Below are 16,712 nucleotides of genomic sequence, written 5' to 3' on the forward strand. Positions count from 1 at the left end.
TGCCTGACGGCCCTGATTACCCCCAGCTGCCCCCCATTCTGGCCTGCTCGCCCCAACTGCACCCCCCACCAGCCTGCTCTCCCCAACTTGTCCCCCCCCCCCCAGCCAGCCAGTTCACCCCTAACTGTCTCTGTCTTGGCCCTGCCACCATGGCTTTGATAGAAGGACATCTGGAAGGTCTCCCAGTCTAATTAGCATATTACCCTTTTATTAGTATAGATATAAATTTTTTTTAATACTTCTCAGGTGATTCCCATGTGCAGCCATGTATCACTGAGCCTGGCCTTTGCCTTGTAGCAGGTGGATTGAACTCACTTAAAATAAAACTCTAAGAGCTGTCCTTTACTATTTAGGTTACCTTTCATCTAAACCTTTGCCGTGTTGAAAACTGCACAATATTTTGGAAACACCATCTCCTTTAATCCAGCTGATTAAATATTCAAGTAGTTTTCTGAAGCCCCAGCAGCTTTTCATTTTCTCAGTCCAGCAGCTCCCTCTGCTGGCCTTTCTTAGGTAAAGCTCCCAGCTCTGCAGACTCTCACTACAGGTTTGGCTGCTGTGGGAAACACAACCCCAAATCAGCATTTTAAAGCGCCTTTCCTAATCCTGCATCCAGCCTGTATGCCATGGGCCATTGCCAAAAATGAACAGTTCAAACAGTCTAGCCCCTCATCTAGTGGCCCTTTAGCTTAAGCCTTAGTATCTTGCTACTAGAAAATATTTTGATATCTGCTGTTGATTTTGCTGGTTCTATGCAAAATAATGAGCATTGATACTTACTTTGGATAGACAATGGGGAAGGAAAGCTTTCTTCCATACCTTCTCTACCCTCCCTCATTTAGTCACACCCTTTTCCTCATCAACTCACTTCTCCCTACCTACCCTAAGTAGGATGAATAAAAGCAAAGGCAGATGTAAATGCATGACCTTATCTTATCACCTGAACTGTTTGTTGTAGTATTACATCAGAATTTTACTGCACATGACCCTGTGTCTATAGAGGCAGGATTTGATTCTTATTGTATTTGAATGTAAAAGGTGGTGCCATCCAACCCTTAGCTCCCATTGACCTCATAAGGCTGTCTGTCCCATTTTATACAGCTCTTGTCATTAAGATATCCTTTTTTGTTGCATACTAATGTCTCACCCATTGCCCTTGTTTCCTGTCTGACCCAGCACAGCTTAAGTCAGGCCCCCATGGACACTACAGTCGTTGGTTTATTCCAGGCGTTGTCCCAATCTCATTGAGAGTCCACACTTTCAGTCCACCTTGTGGGACATGGGTCCACCATGACCTTTCTGGGTACATCCCATGAAAGACTGCCTGTTTATTTTTGTCCCCCTTTACAGGCAGCACCTGGTATATGATATGACTCAGTGAGTAAATCTGTATTAGTTGCTTATTGCTGCATAACCATATTACTACAAACTCAATGACAACACATGTTTATCAGCTCACAATTCCTGGGGATCAGGAGCCCAGGCCTGCTGAGCTGGGTGACCTGCTTTAGGGTCCTGCAGGGCTGCAGTCAAGGTGTCAACTGGGCCTGCAGTCCTATGTGAGGGTCAGCTGGGGAGGGATCACTTCCAGGCTCCTGGGGTTGGTGGCAGCATTCACTTTCTGTTGGCTGTTGGCTGAGACCACCTTCATTCCCTTACCTGTGTTCTAACTACATAACAGCTCGCTTCCTCGAAGCCAGCAAGGGAGAGTCTCCTAGCAAAATGGGAGTGAGCGTCTTACACAATATAATCATGCAAGTGACAGCTTGTCACTTTGCCATATTGTGTTGATTGGGAGCAAGTCCCCAGTCTCATCCACACTCAGGGGGAAGCGTATGAACACGAGGAGACGGGCCAGCTTAAAGTCAGTCCCCCTCAACCTCCTTTGATTTCCACTGGGTGGTCTCATAGAATCTGTACTCAGCTAAAAGCCATGAGTCTTTTTTTTTTAAGGGATTATACGTTTATTAGGTTATCTGGATACCTGATGGACTGAGCCCCCGAAATGGAGCCAGCCCATGAGTCTTTTTTTACACAAATTGTTGCCAGCCAAGTCTTCCCATCTTGAATCATTAATTAATAGAACCTAAGTGCTGGACTTTGTTTATTGGCATTAGGTTTTTCTGTGTTATGTTCAGGAAATTGTTCCAACCTGATTAAATATTTTTTAATCCTAACTCAGCCATCAGAATATTATACATCTCTTCTATTTTGTGTCATTGGAGAATACAAGACATTTTCTTATGTCTTCCTTTAAGTCGTTGAAGAGGTATATACACACACACACACACACACACATACATTGTGTGTGTGTGTGTGTGTGTGTGTGTGTGTGTGTGGCTGGAGGAAGAGAGAGAATGAAAAAGCCTAGTTTCTCATATCCAAAACCTGCCTCTAGAATTGGTCATTTGGTTGTGAATCATTTAATACCATCTGAGCCTCATTTCTTTATTTGGTCTGGGAACACACTGGACAGCTCTGAAGGGCGGAGTCTTTCTAGTCAAACCAACCTGGTTTTGGATTCCAGCTCCACTTGATAATTCTTTTTCTAGATCAAGAGCACGCAAGCAGGATAAGAGTTAGGAAGTTCTGCTTTCTCTCTGGCCACTTTTGAACTTTATACTATCCATTCCAGAGCAGAGTGTGTGATGGCCAATCCAGCTCTGCTGAGCCCCTTCACATTTCATTAAGGACTTCTCACCGAGGAACCAGAAAATTCTGGTTCTGTGAAGCCATCATTATCTTAGAGATGTATGTGTGGACTCTCAGAGATTCTGTTGAAAAGTTATAGAAGTTATTCGGATGTTCTCCATTTCCTTAGATTCATAACTAAGTTGGTTTGGAATCATCAGTACTGCTATAGAGTGCCCTTCTCATAAAACACAGAACTAGAGAGGGCATGGGCATGTTCCCTGTCACTTCATCAGGGCGTCCCATGTGAGCCAGTTGTATCTGTGTCTGCTGGGTCAGAATCCCTCTGTCAGAGACTTCCTGACCCTGATCTGGGAAGAACCATAAGCATTCCTTGTTCTGCTTAAACCATGGGTGTTCGTAGGGGAAAGCCCAGGGACTCACTTTTAGCAGCCTCAGGGCAAAGACTAGTAAATGTGAGAATTAGTGAAACGATTGGTAATTCAGAAGAGAAGTCAGTGTTTCTGACCAACACGAGTTCTTAAACTCTGAGCGCTAGAACTTTAGAATTTGTAAATGCTTTAGCAGAAAGCCTCGTTTCCTTTTTCTTGTTTTCCTCTGCCCCTCAGAGAAGCTGTCATGATGGGTGAGGTTTAAACCTGTTCCTGTCAGCGCACAGACAGGCCTGGAAGAGTAAATTCCAGGGCATTCGATCCTCGTTGATCAGGGTCAGGCAGTGTAAACCTTTACTGTTTTCCTAGCAGATACTGAAAGTCATGGAATTCACAGTCTTCTGGGAACTGTATACATGTGACTATAGGGAAGACCATTACTATAGGGAAGACCATTCTGTGGCTGTGGTTTGGCATTTGCTGAAGAGTTCCAAATGTTTTTCTGGATCTTTTCCCTCTGCTATGATCCATGTCTATGTTTCTGACTGCCCTCTACACATCCCCTATCTTGATGGGTAGGCATTTCTAACATTTAACAGGCCCAGAACTTAACTCATTGCCCTCAGCCCCCAAACTTGCTTTATCGCCTGTTATTTCAGCTGATAACTTCTTGTTCCCCATAGAATGGCTCCTAAACTGAAAGCAATGCATTTTACATCATGACTCACAATGCATGCGTGCACACACACACACACACACACACACACACACAACCTGAACTGAGATTTCATAAAACATTATGTATTTTTACCATGTATGTTGCCCTCTGATATTTTCTATGTAATTTTCTCTTTTGAAAAATGCTGATGTCAATACTCTTAAATGAAAATTTACAATCCACCAATGAGTCATCTGTAGTGGGAAAACCTGAAACAGATAAAATTTAGTTTCCTTGGATTTGGTTCTGGCCCTAGCCTCCCTGGCATCCTTCACACTGTTATTAGACACATCATTCATTCATTCAATCTGTCAGTTGATATTTACTGATTGTATGGGACACGGTAGGCACTATGGATCCAAAGACAAACACTATGGTCTCCACTCTGCAGTCCAGGGTCCAATGAGAAGACAGATAGTTAATCTAACAATTACGAGGCAGTAGGTATGTCTTACAGAAGTCTGCAAAACGCCCTCGGAGATCACAAAGATCACCCCATGCAACTTGGACCAGAGAATCCAGACGTCTTTCAGGAAAAGATGAAGCATGAGCTGAAGCTAGAATCAGAGATAGGAGTTAACCTGACCAATTAGGGGCAGGACATTCCAGAAGAATGTACTTTCTCCAAATACCCATGTTGTTCCAGGGCCTGAGCAACATGGGTATTTTAGAGAAAGTATTTTGACATAATCTTTTCTTTTTAACCAGAATACTTTCCTGCATTCCCTCCCTTTCTTTACTTGGCCAACTGTCAGTCAGTGTTCCTTCTCCCACTAACCGATCCTCTCCAATGTAGCTTTTCTCCCCGCCCTCAGGTAGACCCACGCAATCCCCTCTTTGGGCTCTCACCTCCCTCTCCCTCTCAGAGAGCACTTATGCTGAAGGTAGGTCATCGGTGCCTTTGTTCATCTGCCTCACCAGAGTAGGAGCACCTCAGGGCGGAGCCCAGTCTCATCCCTCTGTCTTCTGTGACAAACAGTAAATACTAGTCCAGTGAAGAGATGAACTAGTAAAGGAGCAGAGAGATGTGCAAGCCACAGCACAGGGGTAGGGTGAAGCTGCTTAAATGAATATGTACAAGAGTTTTTAGCATATCAAAGCATGTTGTTTTAAGATTAAAATGGGCCGGAGATGCTTATTTACAGATGTGGTAACCATGTTTTAAATGTTGATGGCACGTGGGCTACAATTTTTGTATGTGCACTGTTTTATTTGTAAAAGACTATTTCTGGCTTTTAGAGAATACCAGTTTTTCTTTCTAACTTAAGTATCTTGGTGGTAGAATTTCTTAGTTGATTAATATAAATGAAATTCTGATACCAGAGACAACACACACCCACTTTTCCTACTGCACAAGTACCCTATCATCTCTAACCATATATTTCAGCCAAATTGTCTCCCAAAAAGGCTTTTATAAGAAGCAAAATTGACTTTTTTAAATTGATTTTTTTGGGGAGAGGAAGGATAGAGAAATATAAACATTGATTGGCTGCCTCCTGCACCCTCTACTGAGGTTCCAGCCACCAACCTGGGCATGTGCTCTGACTGGTCGATGACCTCCTAGTTCATGGGTCGACACTCAACCACTGAGCCACACTGGCAGGGCCCAAAATTGATGTTTAATACTTCGTTTCCTTTGGCCACTAGCTGCCAAGTTTGTATTTCCTGTGCCCATTGTCCCAGAAGTTGTAGGCAGGAGACGAATTGGAGACCTGGAATCTCAAATTCCTCTTGTTTTGCCAGCTTCTGGCTTTATCTCTTGCCATTTTTAACCTCTTTGACTGTTCGTGCTGGTTCATGATAGTTGGGGTTAGAGCATGTGGCATTGATTCCTGTGGAAAAAAGTAGGCGGACTAGGTTCTCCCACATGGCCAGCGCCTCCCTCCCCTGACCCCGTGTCCTGTGGGTGCTCTGAATACTGTCTAATAGGGACACAGTGCTTGCTGCAGGCCAGGTTCTGTTCTCACCACAGATGAGGGAGGTGCTCTTACCACCTCCAGTTTACAAATGAGGAGGTTGATGCTCGGTGAGGTGATTTCTTGCCCAAGGTCCTATAACTAGTAAGTAAGTAGAGGTGCAGGGGGTCTGTCTCCGGGGTCTGAGCTCTCAACCCTTCAACTCCACTCTTCTCAGTTGGTGACTTACCATGACCATGGAGTGTAATAGTCATAGATGGTGGAGTTGGAAATGCAAATGAAGTGTAAAAATGCAGGCCCAGTTATATGGGAGCTGGAATTGCCCTTTAATTCCTTTAACCAGATCAAACGTTGTGGTGATAGAAAAGCACACAGGGAAAGAAGGTAGAAGTGCGGGTAAGGAAAGGAAAAAGTCCAGGGAGAACAGTATTTTGGGACGAGGAACCTATGAATCACATAATTAAAGATGTTAACTGTAATGAGCATATGGCCAGTAGAGAAGCGAGCCTCCCAGGCTGTCCATCCTGCTTCTTTGAAACTGCAATGCTCAGACAGAGGATGTGGGATGAGAAATGACAGATTCTTAGAACTGTTTAATGACTAGACATCTGATACCGGAGTGAAGGACAAAAGCTCATGCAAGAATCATGAGGGGCACGGGCATACTTTATTCAGTTCCATGAAGATGATAGCTTATCGTTTGAGTTCTAAACCTACTTATTAAGTTTGGAGTTGATAAAATGCAGCCGATTTCACTTGTCTTACCTCATTCAGCTGCATATGTTAAAGCACAGACATTCATCTTGGGTGGCTCTTTAGCTGGGTTTGGGTTTTACTGAAATAAAATTCCTGGCACACGATAATGGAAAAGAAAAAAAAATCCAGAGTTTCATCATATGCAGTGTACTGGAGAATTTTGAGTGCTTTGGAAATAATAAGTCTGTTTCCACAATTTCCTGCTCTCCACTAGGTTCTTGGAACGCCAAATGAGGACACTTGGCCTGGAGTTCACTCTTTACCACATTTTAAGCCAGGTATGTTTCATTCATCTCAAATGACTAAATGCTTCCTATATGTAAAAGGTAAAGATATAAATGTTCCCCCTCAAGCTCATATATTACCTTGAAAATTTCTTGTTACGTTCGTCATTGTGTATTCTACATATAAGTGGAGTTGTCTTTTATTTTCACATTTTATTTTTCTTGTAAAGATAGAATAAATGATATCCCTCAGAAGAGATTTTCATCATGAGGGTTGTAATTCATTTGACTTGACAGGCTAATCTTGAAGTAAGCATTCATTTCATTATCAGCTAGATTAGCATCTATGTCTATAAAACAAAATTTAAATCGGGGCACGACAATCTGTGTGACTTCTTGTAATAATACTAGGAAAAGTATTAATTATAAAAAGGAAAACATCACATTTTGATTTCTTTTTTAAAAACTAGCAACTTATGGTCAGTGAATTTGAGTTTAAACAGATGAAATGTTCTGAATGTCCTATTGTACAGCATTCAGTCTTTTTAAATTTAAAATATTTAAACACCTAAACGGGAAAATCTGAGAGAAAAATGCAGTACTTGTAAAAATGAACTGTCAGGTTTTTGCTCACCAGGAGGTGGCAGTCAAGAAACTTTCAACTTTAATGATTATATTAAACAGAAGAAGAATCTCAAACTTGGTCTGTTTAACTTTTATAGGAGGGATGAAAGGTTTGCAATTGGAAATTTAATAAAAATCAGTGAAATGAATTATTGTAAAATGATTCTCTTGTTGGTTGTTGGGTTTTTATTTCTTAGTTACAAAACATGTATTATAAAATGCAGACCCACCATAAAATTACTGAAAGGGATTTTATGAAAGATCTAATAGTTCATTATTTTATGAGGGAAAAGAACTATGAATAATTTCTGTAATTGGGGCCAAGTATATTCTTTTTCTCCACTTCCCCTCTTTTGGGGGACCATCAAGAATAAATTATGACTGAATTTGGAAACTATTTTTATTCTTAATATTTTTCTTCTGAAAGTATAGAGTGTGTACTGAGAATTCTTTTATCTTCTTCAGTGCCCAAGGACTCTCTGTACTTTTACTAAAAATTTTACTAACTTTTGTGTCCTAAAAGACTATAGCAACTTAACAATTTAGATGAATTTTTATCTCTTCTTTTTTTCAACTGAGCAAGAATCATCCTCCAACTGCTCCAATTGTCCCTAGTGAGTCTAAGTGAGAACACAGCCCTTTGTAAATGTTCCAAATTTGGGCTCTTAAAGAAGGTTAGTATCTAACTTATAAAGTCTAAAGAAATAAGACAAAGGATATTGTGAAAAAAATTAAATGAATAAAGATGGGTACAGAAAGAAACAATTAAGATCGGTAGTCATCTGCACTAGAAAACATGAAGGAATTTGTTGATTTTGGTGTAAATAGAATTTATCTTCCTCAACAGCCTACAAAAGCATTTATCAAATGTGTCCTGGAAAGTAATACGATGTAGTAGAAAATAAGCTAACAGATTGAGAACTGCATGAGATCAGAGACTGCGCATAATACCTATTTTGATGTTCAACAAATGTTTGTTTCCCTGAATTATATTGAATTAGAGGCCCAGGGCACGAAATTCGTGCATGGGTAGGGTCCCTAGGCGTGGCCAATGATCAGGGCCGATCGGGGCCTTCTGGCTGCCAACCAAGGCCTTCCTACTGCCAGCCAGGGCCTTCCTTCATTCCATGCCACCACCTGGTGGTCAGTGCATGTCATAGCGAGCAATCGAACTCACAGTCGAACTCCCGAGGGGACACTTTGCATATTAGCCTTTTATATATACAGAGGAGTAAAACAGACATTACTTATGTGACTGTTTTGATAGATATATAAATTAGGATATATATGTTTAAGTTATTAATATGATGTACAAGTGTCACTACAGATATATGGTACATAATAGGTCAGGGGAATCCAGAAGAATAACATGTGCAGATGGTGTAAGGCATGGGAGCTAATAAACAAGAAAGATGTTATGGCCCAAGCTTGGGACTTGAGGATGAGAGAAGATGTGGTAAATGCTTCCTGAGTTGGCTTGAGAGGAGTCAAGGGAAGACAATATATTAGATTGAGGCAAAGGAAAGCAATCTATGAGTCCTTTCATGCAGCCCAGTAACCAGACCATCAGGGGTCCTCGTCTCCCCCAGCCTGGACCTCATACTCCAGGGAAGAAGATGCACATTCCAAGAGGATAAAGGGATCAGTGGTAGGTCCATCAACCCTTCACCTCCTTATTCTGCCCCACAGCGTGACCTGGAAAGTCTGAGGGAAAACAAAACATCTGAGCCATGAGGACATACTTTGTTTTGTTTTGTTTAATAGACTTTAATTTTTTTTGGAGCATTTTTGGTTCATAGCAAAATTAAGTGGAAGGTACAGAAATTTCCCATATATGCCTTTCCCCATATATGCACAGACAACCTCATCATATCAACACCCACCAGAGTGGTACATTTGTTATACTGATGGACCTTCATTGACATGTCAATATCACCCTAAGTTCATAGTTTACATTAGGATTCATTCTAGGTGTTGTATAGTCTATGGATTTGAACAAATGTGTAATGACATGTATCCACCATCATACTATCACACAGAGTAGTTTCCCTGCTCTAAAAATCCTCTGTGCTCCACCTTTTTATTTCTCATTCCCCCCACCCCCTGGCAATCACTGATCTTTTCACTGTCTCCACAGTTTTGCCTTTTTAAGAATGTCATACAATTGGACTTATGCAGGATGTTGCCTTTTCAGACTGGCTTCTTTCACTTAGTAATATGCATTTCAGTTTCCTTCATGTCTCCTAATGGCTTGATAGCTGATTTTTTTTAGAGCTGAATATTTCATTGTCTGGATGTTTATTCACTCACTCACCTACTGAAGGACATCCTGAATGTTCCAAGGTTGGACGGTTATGAATCAAGCTGCAGATTGTTGTGTGGATAGAAGTTTTCCGTTCCTTTGGGTAAATACCAAGGAGTGTGATTGATAGATCAGACATGTTTTGCTTAGTTTTTGAATAGGTAATACATTTAAGCAACTCAAGATATCAAACAATACTGAGAGAAGCAAAGCCTCCCATCTACCACTTCCCCAGCATCACTGCCCCACCACAGGCTCCATTTTACTAGTTTCTTATGTTCTTTTTTAAAAAAATATATATTTTATTGATTTTTTACAGAGAGGAAGGGAGAGGGATAGAGAGTTAGAAACATCGATGAGAGAGAAACATCGATCAGCTGCCTCCTGCACACTCCCCACTGGGGATGTGCCCGCAACCAAGGTACATGCCCTTGACCAGATTCGAACCTGGGACCCTTGAGTCCGCAGGCCAACGCTCTATCCTCTGAGCCAAACCGGTTAGGGCTTATGTTCCTTTTCTTTACGTAAATGAAAGAAATTATAAAAGTATATTTTTATGTTTCGATTATTGAACAGTTTTGGCCTTGCTTTTCTCACTAATGCGTCCTAGGGCTTCCCATGCAGAGGAGGCCTGTGAGCTTCCCTCTTCTCTTACAGCTGCACTGTTTCCCATGGCATGGATTTAACCTGTTCCCCACGTATGGACATTTGGGTTGTTTCTAGTGTTTGGCTATTATAAATATTAAAAACCTGTAGATAGGCACATACAATACACATTGCATGTATGCAGGTATATCTGAGCGATGTTACCGGATGTAAGGTTAAAGAGTCAGTAAGTACTTAAGGCTGTAATTTTGAACTCTTCTGTCGGGCTGTTGTCCAAAGGAATGGTACGAGCTGGCTCTGTGACCAGCAATAGTACTTGGTGGTGAAGAGTACTTGGAGAAAAATAGAGCAAGAAATTGCCTCAGGCAGTGCTAGGAAAGGAGGTGATTTACAGTTTTAAATGGTAAATATAATCAAGAAAGGCCCCACTGAAGAGATGACATTTGACTGAAGGACATGAAAGAGCCATCAAGAGATGGAAGAAGGAACTAGGAGAAGCTCCAGGGCGGTCTAGTCCTGCTCTCCCCTTTGTAAGGTGAGGGCCTGCGGTCAGGATGTCGCAGGACGCCCCACGTTAGTGGAGAGGTGGAGTGGCCCAGCTCTCCCTGGGCTTCTGGTCAGTCTTCCTTTTCCCAGTGCACATCGCGGAAGATCCTGCTGCTGGATCTGAATTGTGATATCTCCCTGACCTTCTTCTACTGAACATTATTTCTTGACTCAACCTCTTTTTTGTTGTTGTTGTTTGCAAAGAACTTTACACTTTATTTTTCAATTCCAGATTACATTTAACATTATTTTGTATTGGTTTCAGGAATACAGCATAGTGGTTAGATAATTATATACTTTACAAAGTGGTCCCCTGATATTCCCACTACCCACCTGGCACCATACACGATGCCATATAATATTATTGACTACGTTCCCTATGTTGTTCTTTATGGACAATTAGTTTATAAAGAACATTTCAGAGAAGTAGAGAGGATCTGATCTCTGTATTTAGTAAAATACATCAAACCGCAAATATCACTTTGCATTAAATAGTTTGGCCCCAAAATAACATGTAGATTCCATGTCTGATACTTTCAATCACTTCTTAAATGCTTCCAACAAAACAGGCATTTAACAGCTATTGAATGACAAATTATTATCCAGGAGTTTAAAAAGAAAGGGACTGTAAAATTCGGGGGTGAGGTAGGAAATGTTCCCAGACAAGAAGCAATTAAAAGTCATGTAATGGCAAGTCCTGGCTTGGGAGAAGTTATTCTCACACCAGTTGGCAGTAATATAGGCATGGGGACAGCTTTTCCCCCATAGGTCCTTCGCTGGCCGAGGACTTGATATGAAATGTCATAGATACGGCCAGTGCTATAACATGAAAATAAGAAATAGCCAAAAATCTTGATAATCACTCAAAAATGTAAAATACAGCAATCCTCCTTGTCCACAGTGTTTTCTGCATTTCAGTTACCTGTGGCCAACTGAGGTTCGAAAATATTAAATGGGAAATCCCAGAAATAAACAATTTATAAGTTTTAAATTGCATGCCGTTCAGAGTAGCGTGATTAATACTTGGTCTGTGCCTCTTGGTCCTTCTCTGTCCTGCCTGGGACATGAATCATCCCTTTGTCTCATGATCCACAATGTATACTCCCTCTGCCCAGTAGTCACTTAGTAGTTTATCATTTACTAGACTGTCCTGTAATGTAGTGCTTATGTACAAATGGCCCCAAGGTTAAGAGTAGTGATGCTGGCAATTCAGGTATGCCAAAGTCAGTACCATTAATATCTCATCATTTACACAAAATGTCAGTAGGCAAAGAAGTGTACCCCACTCACGAAGGTGGGAGTAGAGAAGAGAGGAAATATTTTCTGAATAATAATGTCCCCCACTAGGTCTTCTAACTTAGGACACTTGTTGTCTACTCCTGGCTAAAATACATGAATCAAATTAATTTCTGTTTAAAATAATGTTGATTTTAAAATCCCTTTAAGACATTTTCTTAGGGCTTTATGACTATGGAGTAATAACACGCTAATAGGTGAGAGAAAAAAATCTTGGTTTTCATTACTTAAGATGCAAGTAATATTTTAAACACCCCCCCCCCCAATATTCAAGTCAGATAATAGGGTGATAAACCGATTATGAATAATTAGCTCAGTTGTAAAAGTCTGATGAAATTTTCTTCCCTTACATATGATCCAGCACTCTCAAAATACCATTGTAGCTAATAAACAATAATGTTTGTAATCGAGATTCTTTTAAAAAGACATAAGTATGTGTGTACAGAGATGCTTTCGCCTCTAGCAGCGGTTCTCAACCTGTGGGTCGCGACCCCTGAAAATACATCCTGCATATCAGATATTTACATTATGATTCATAACAGTAGCAAAATTACAGTTATGAAGTAGCAACAAAAATAATTTTATGGTTGGGGGTCACCACAACATGAAAAACTGTATTAAAGGGTCGCGGCATTAGGAAGGTTGAGAACCACTGGCAGAGCCACCTTTGTAAACCCAATTAATAATCTCCTTGACTGTAAAGAAGGACAATTGGTACTCTCAGAATTGGTACTCTCAGAATGCCACTAGGGCATTGAAATCACAGAATTACATACAAGGAGTTAGAAGAGCAATGACGTGTCTGTGATTTTTATGCATTTCTTTAACTGTTGCCTCAAGATGGATATTTAGGGTAGCTTAGCATTTATCCTCCCTAGAGTAGTACTGCTTTTATAGACCACATGTCTGCCTTGTCCATGTATAACATAACTGTGCCAGATGCTCAGCTTTTCACACATATTAATAACAGTTGTGGCAGTAATAATAGCTAACAAGGATTGAATGTTTATTATGTGTCAGACACTCTTATTAGCTCTGGAGTTGTATTTTCTCAGTGAACATGCATGGCTAACTATTTAACGTAAGGACTGCTATGAGCCCTGTGTGTAATATAGGAAAACTGAGGCACTGAAATATTTTTTTGAAGTAATATGTCTAAAGTCACTAGAATTGGAAGACATTTGTGGGGGATGTCCTGTGTACACAAGACAGGTTTGGTCTCCTAGACTTGAAAGCATAAGACACGTGAAGCCTGTGGAAAGAGCATTAGGAGTAAGGAGAGTATTATTTGTGTGCTTAGGTTTTTTAAAATAGGCTTCATTTCTTAGAGAAGTTTGAGGTTCACAGCAAAACTGAGCAGAAGGTATAGACCTTTCCCATATGCCCCTGGTCCTCACATATACACAGCCTCCCCCATTATCAACATTCCCCACCAGAGTGGTTCATTTGTTATAACCAATGAGCCAACATTGACACATCATTATAACCCAGAGTCCATAGTTTGCATTAGGTTGCATACTTGGTATTGTACATTCAGTGGGTTTGGTCAAATGTGTGATGACATGTATCCATCATTATAGTGTTACACAGAGTAATGTCACTGCCCTAAGAAAATCCCCTGTGTTCTACCTATTCATCCCGCCCTCACCCTTAGCCCCTAGCAACCACTGATCTTTTTACTGTCCCCATAGTTTTGCCTTTTCCAGAATGCCATATAGTTGCAAGTGAGATTTTTATTGCTGGTTAAAGGAACTTTGATTTGTTTGTGCTTCTTATGTATCCCAGCTCTTTGGTAGCAGTAGACTGGGAGCAGAGACTGGTTCAGCCCCTGCCACTAGCCTGCTTCAGGGCCTCAGGCAACTCAGCCTTTCTTTTTTCTTTTTTCTTGATTTCAGAGAGGAAGGGAGAGGGAGAAAGAGATAGAAACATCAATGATGAGAGACAATCATTGATTGGCTGCCTCCTGCCTGCCACCTACTGTGGAATGAGCCCACAACCCACACATGTGCCCTGACCAGGAATTGAACCTTGATCTCCTGGTTCATAGATCAACTCTCAACCACTAGGTCACACTGGCTGGGCCAACTCCACCTTTCTAACCGCAGTTGACTTTCTTGTCACATGAAATGGCTAGACTACCTGATTGCTCAGGTCCTGTCTAGCTCCCACTTCCCGGGGAAGGCTCTGAGTGCTCCCTTCCTGATCTCTTTCCCCCTTTGCTGAGTTGAATGGAGGGGTGGGTGGGGACACACAGAAAGTGAGACCCAAAGTCTCCTTTCTTTTCTGGGAGCTATAAAGAATCATTCTGATTTGTGAATGGTACAATTTAGACTTGAATAAATGCCTAACTGATTAAACTTGACCTCTCTAGAGAAAATGTCTTATGGAAAGAGAAGTATTCCCTGACATTTAGGTTGGGAAAGGTGTGGATAGTTAGAAGACTTCACCTGGGAATATACACTCCCAAACCCACATATGTATGTACATTAGAAAAACCGAATGCTGTCCGAAGTCAGAGTGTAATGAATATAACAGAATATTTGTTTATGAAAGTTGCTCAAAGGTTACTCATTTTAACATGCACACCATTGGGAATTGGAGGATGGTTTGCTGCAGCCAGGGCTGGGCAGGATGCTGCAGTTTCCTGGTTTCAGGGCTGAAGATGACTGTTAGCATCTGGGGAAGCCACTCTGGTGCCAGCTACAGGGCAATGCAATTCTGGTCAGTGTTAACATGTCACATCAGAGCTTCTCACTGGTAACACTAGAGCTGTGTCATATCTCAAGCATAAATTTGGGGGATATCAAGTGTTTTAAAGCTGTGAATTGCAACTGTGCAATTTCTAAAGTGCCCTGTTTGGATCTCTGTGCTTTTGGGGGGCTGAGATATCTAAAATCCCCATATTTTGGAACAAGCTTAGCCTTCTATTTGGGGTAAACCTTCTTCTACTGTACATGAATTCTGCTCTACTTCTGTTCTAAGCACTATAGATGGTTTCAATTCAGCTATTATAAATCTTGATCAGAATATCAACTGAAATGTTTGCTGCTAACCTGCTTTTCCTATAATAAATATATAAAGGCAAAATCTTGTAAATATAGTTTTCTCCTATTGATATTCCCTTAGTATTGGCTCCCATGACATAGGCTACTCATGACTTTATGTTTTGTGCACTGTTCTATTTACAGTGCCTAGAACAGTGCCTGGCAAGCAGCAGGCACATGATAAATATTTGCAGAATGAGTAAGAGAATGAATGAATACTCACGCCTTCTATCCTGAAGAACCTAGATATATTATTTGTTGCATAAACAAGTAACTAGGGTAACTGTCTGAAATGTCACCAGTGAGTCATGACTATGTTCATTGTTCACCCTTATAAAGGACTGGAGCCCTTTTCTTCTACGGAAGTAATCTTGAGAAAGGCTTCAGGTTCCACACTTCAGCCAGGTAATAGGATGCCCACAGCTCTTTGCTTCTATCCTTACTACTTGTACAAGCTCAGAAAGAAAAAGTAAATGCATTTTTTAAATATATTTTTATTGATTTCAGAGAGGAAAGGAGAGGAAGAGAAAGATAGAAACATCAGTGATGAGAGAGAACTATTGATTGGTTGCCTCCTGCATGCACCCTACTTGGGATCAAGCCCGCAACCCAGGCATATGCCCTTGACTGGAATCGAACCTGGGACCCTTCGGTCCATAGGCCAACACTCTATCCACTGAGCCAAACCCAGCTAAGGCAATGCATTTTTTTCAGTGCAAAAGAATCTGAAGGTATTTAATTGTGAATAGTTGAATATATGGTTTAGAGCAGTGATTTTCAACCTTTTCATCTCATGGCACACATAAACTAATTACTAAAATTCTTGGGCACACCAAATTTTATATTTATATATATATATATATATTTGCCAATCTGACAAAAAAATAGGCATAATTTTTGATTCATTCACACCATATGGCTATTGTGCTGACTGTTGTCATTTTTTAATTTGACAGTCTAAGGGAAAAGAGGTCAGTGCCCTTGACTAAATAGGCAGATAATGCATGTTTTAAAAATCCTTGCAGCACACCAGTGTGCCTCTTATGGCACATTATCGAAAATTGCTGGTTTAGAAGAGTTAATTATAAAGTACGTCCAATATTTCCAATGGTGTTTTGGACATGCTCATTTTGATATTGACTTATATTTATTCTGTGGTATTATTTACATTGGATGATATTAAATCTATTTGCAAAAGATATACTAAAGTTTGAGATGACTTTTGATTTTTTCCTCTATTGCTAGTCCTCCTTCACCTCCCTCCCCTCCAGCCCTCCCTCACCCCACCTCACCCCCCCCCCCAAAAAAAAAGAAAGAAAAAATTTGAGTTTACAAATCCTGGCTTAGCCTTTCAAGTCCTTTGAACATACTTAGTCTTTTTATTTGTTGGTTAATTTAACTATTTTCTTGTTTTTGAAGTTAAAAATACAGCAGTGTCTCATAATGTACAAAAAAACATTGGTGAAAAGGGAATGTGGAGATTAACAAAATATTCTGCACCATACAGTCCATACTGATAAGCAGATGAGTAATTTCCAATTTAGGTTTCATCCTCCTGTGAATTCTAGGCAGCTCTCATGGAGTGCCGCAGGCCATTTCAGGTGTAGCTCTTTCAAGCTGGGGGCCTTGAGAATCTGCAGCATTGTTCTCCAGTTGT

The 16,712-nt window shown here is 40.8% G+C and overlaps 1 protein-coding gene across 1 annotated transcript in view; it reads left to right on the forward strand.

Annotated features, from left to right (window-relative positions):
* Positions 1-16,712, forward strand: part of CDK14 (cyclin dependent kinase 14) — a 513,373-nt gene that overhangs the window by 377,229 nt on the left and 119,432 nt on the right. Inside the window, exon 11 of the mRNA XM_006084938.3 lies at positions 6,628-6,691. Coding sequence (XP_006085000.1) covers positions 6,628-6,691 — 64 coding nt within the window. The remainder of the gene's footprint in view (positions 1-6,627; positions 6,692-16,712) is intronic.

This window comes from Myotis lucifugus, unplaced genomic scaffold (genome assembly GCF_000147115.1).
Source record: "Myotis lucifugus unplaced genomic scaffold, Myoluc2.0 scaffold_15, whole genome shotgun sequence".
In the NCBI taxonomy this organism is placed as follows: Eukaryota; Metazoa; Chordata; class Mammalia; order Chiroptera; family Vespertilionidae; genus Myotis; species Myotis lucifugus.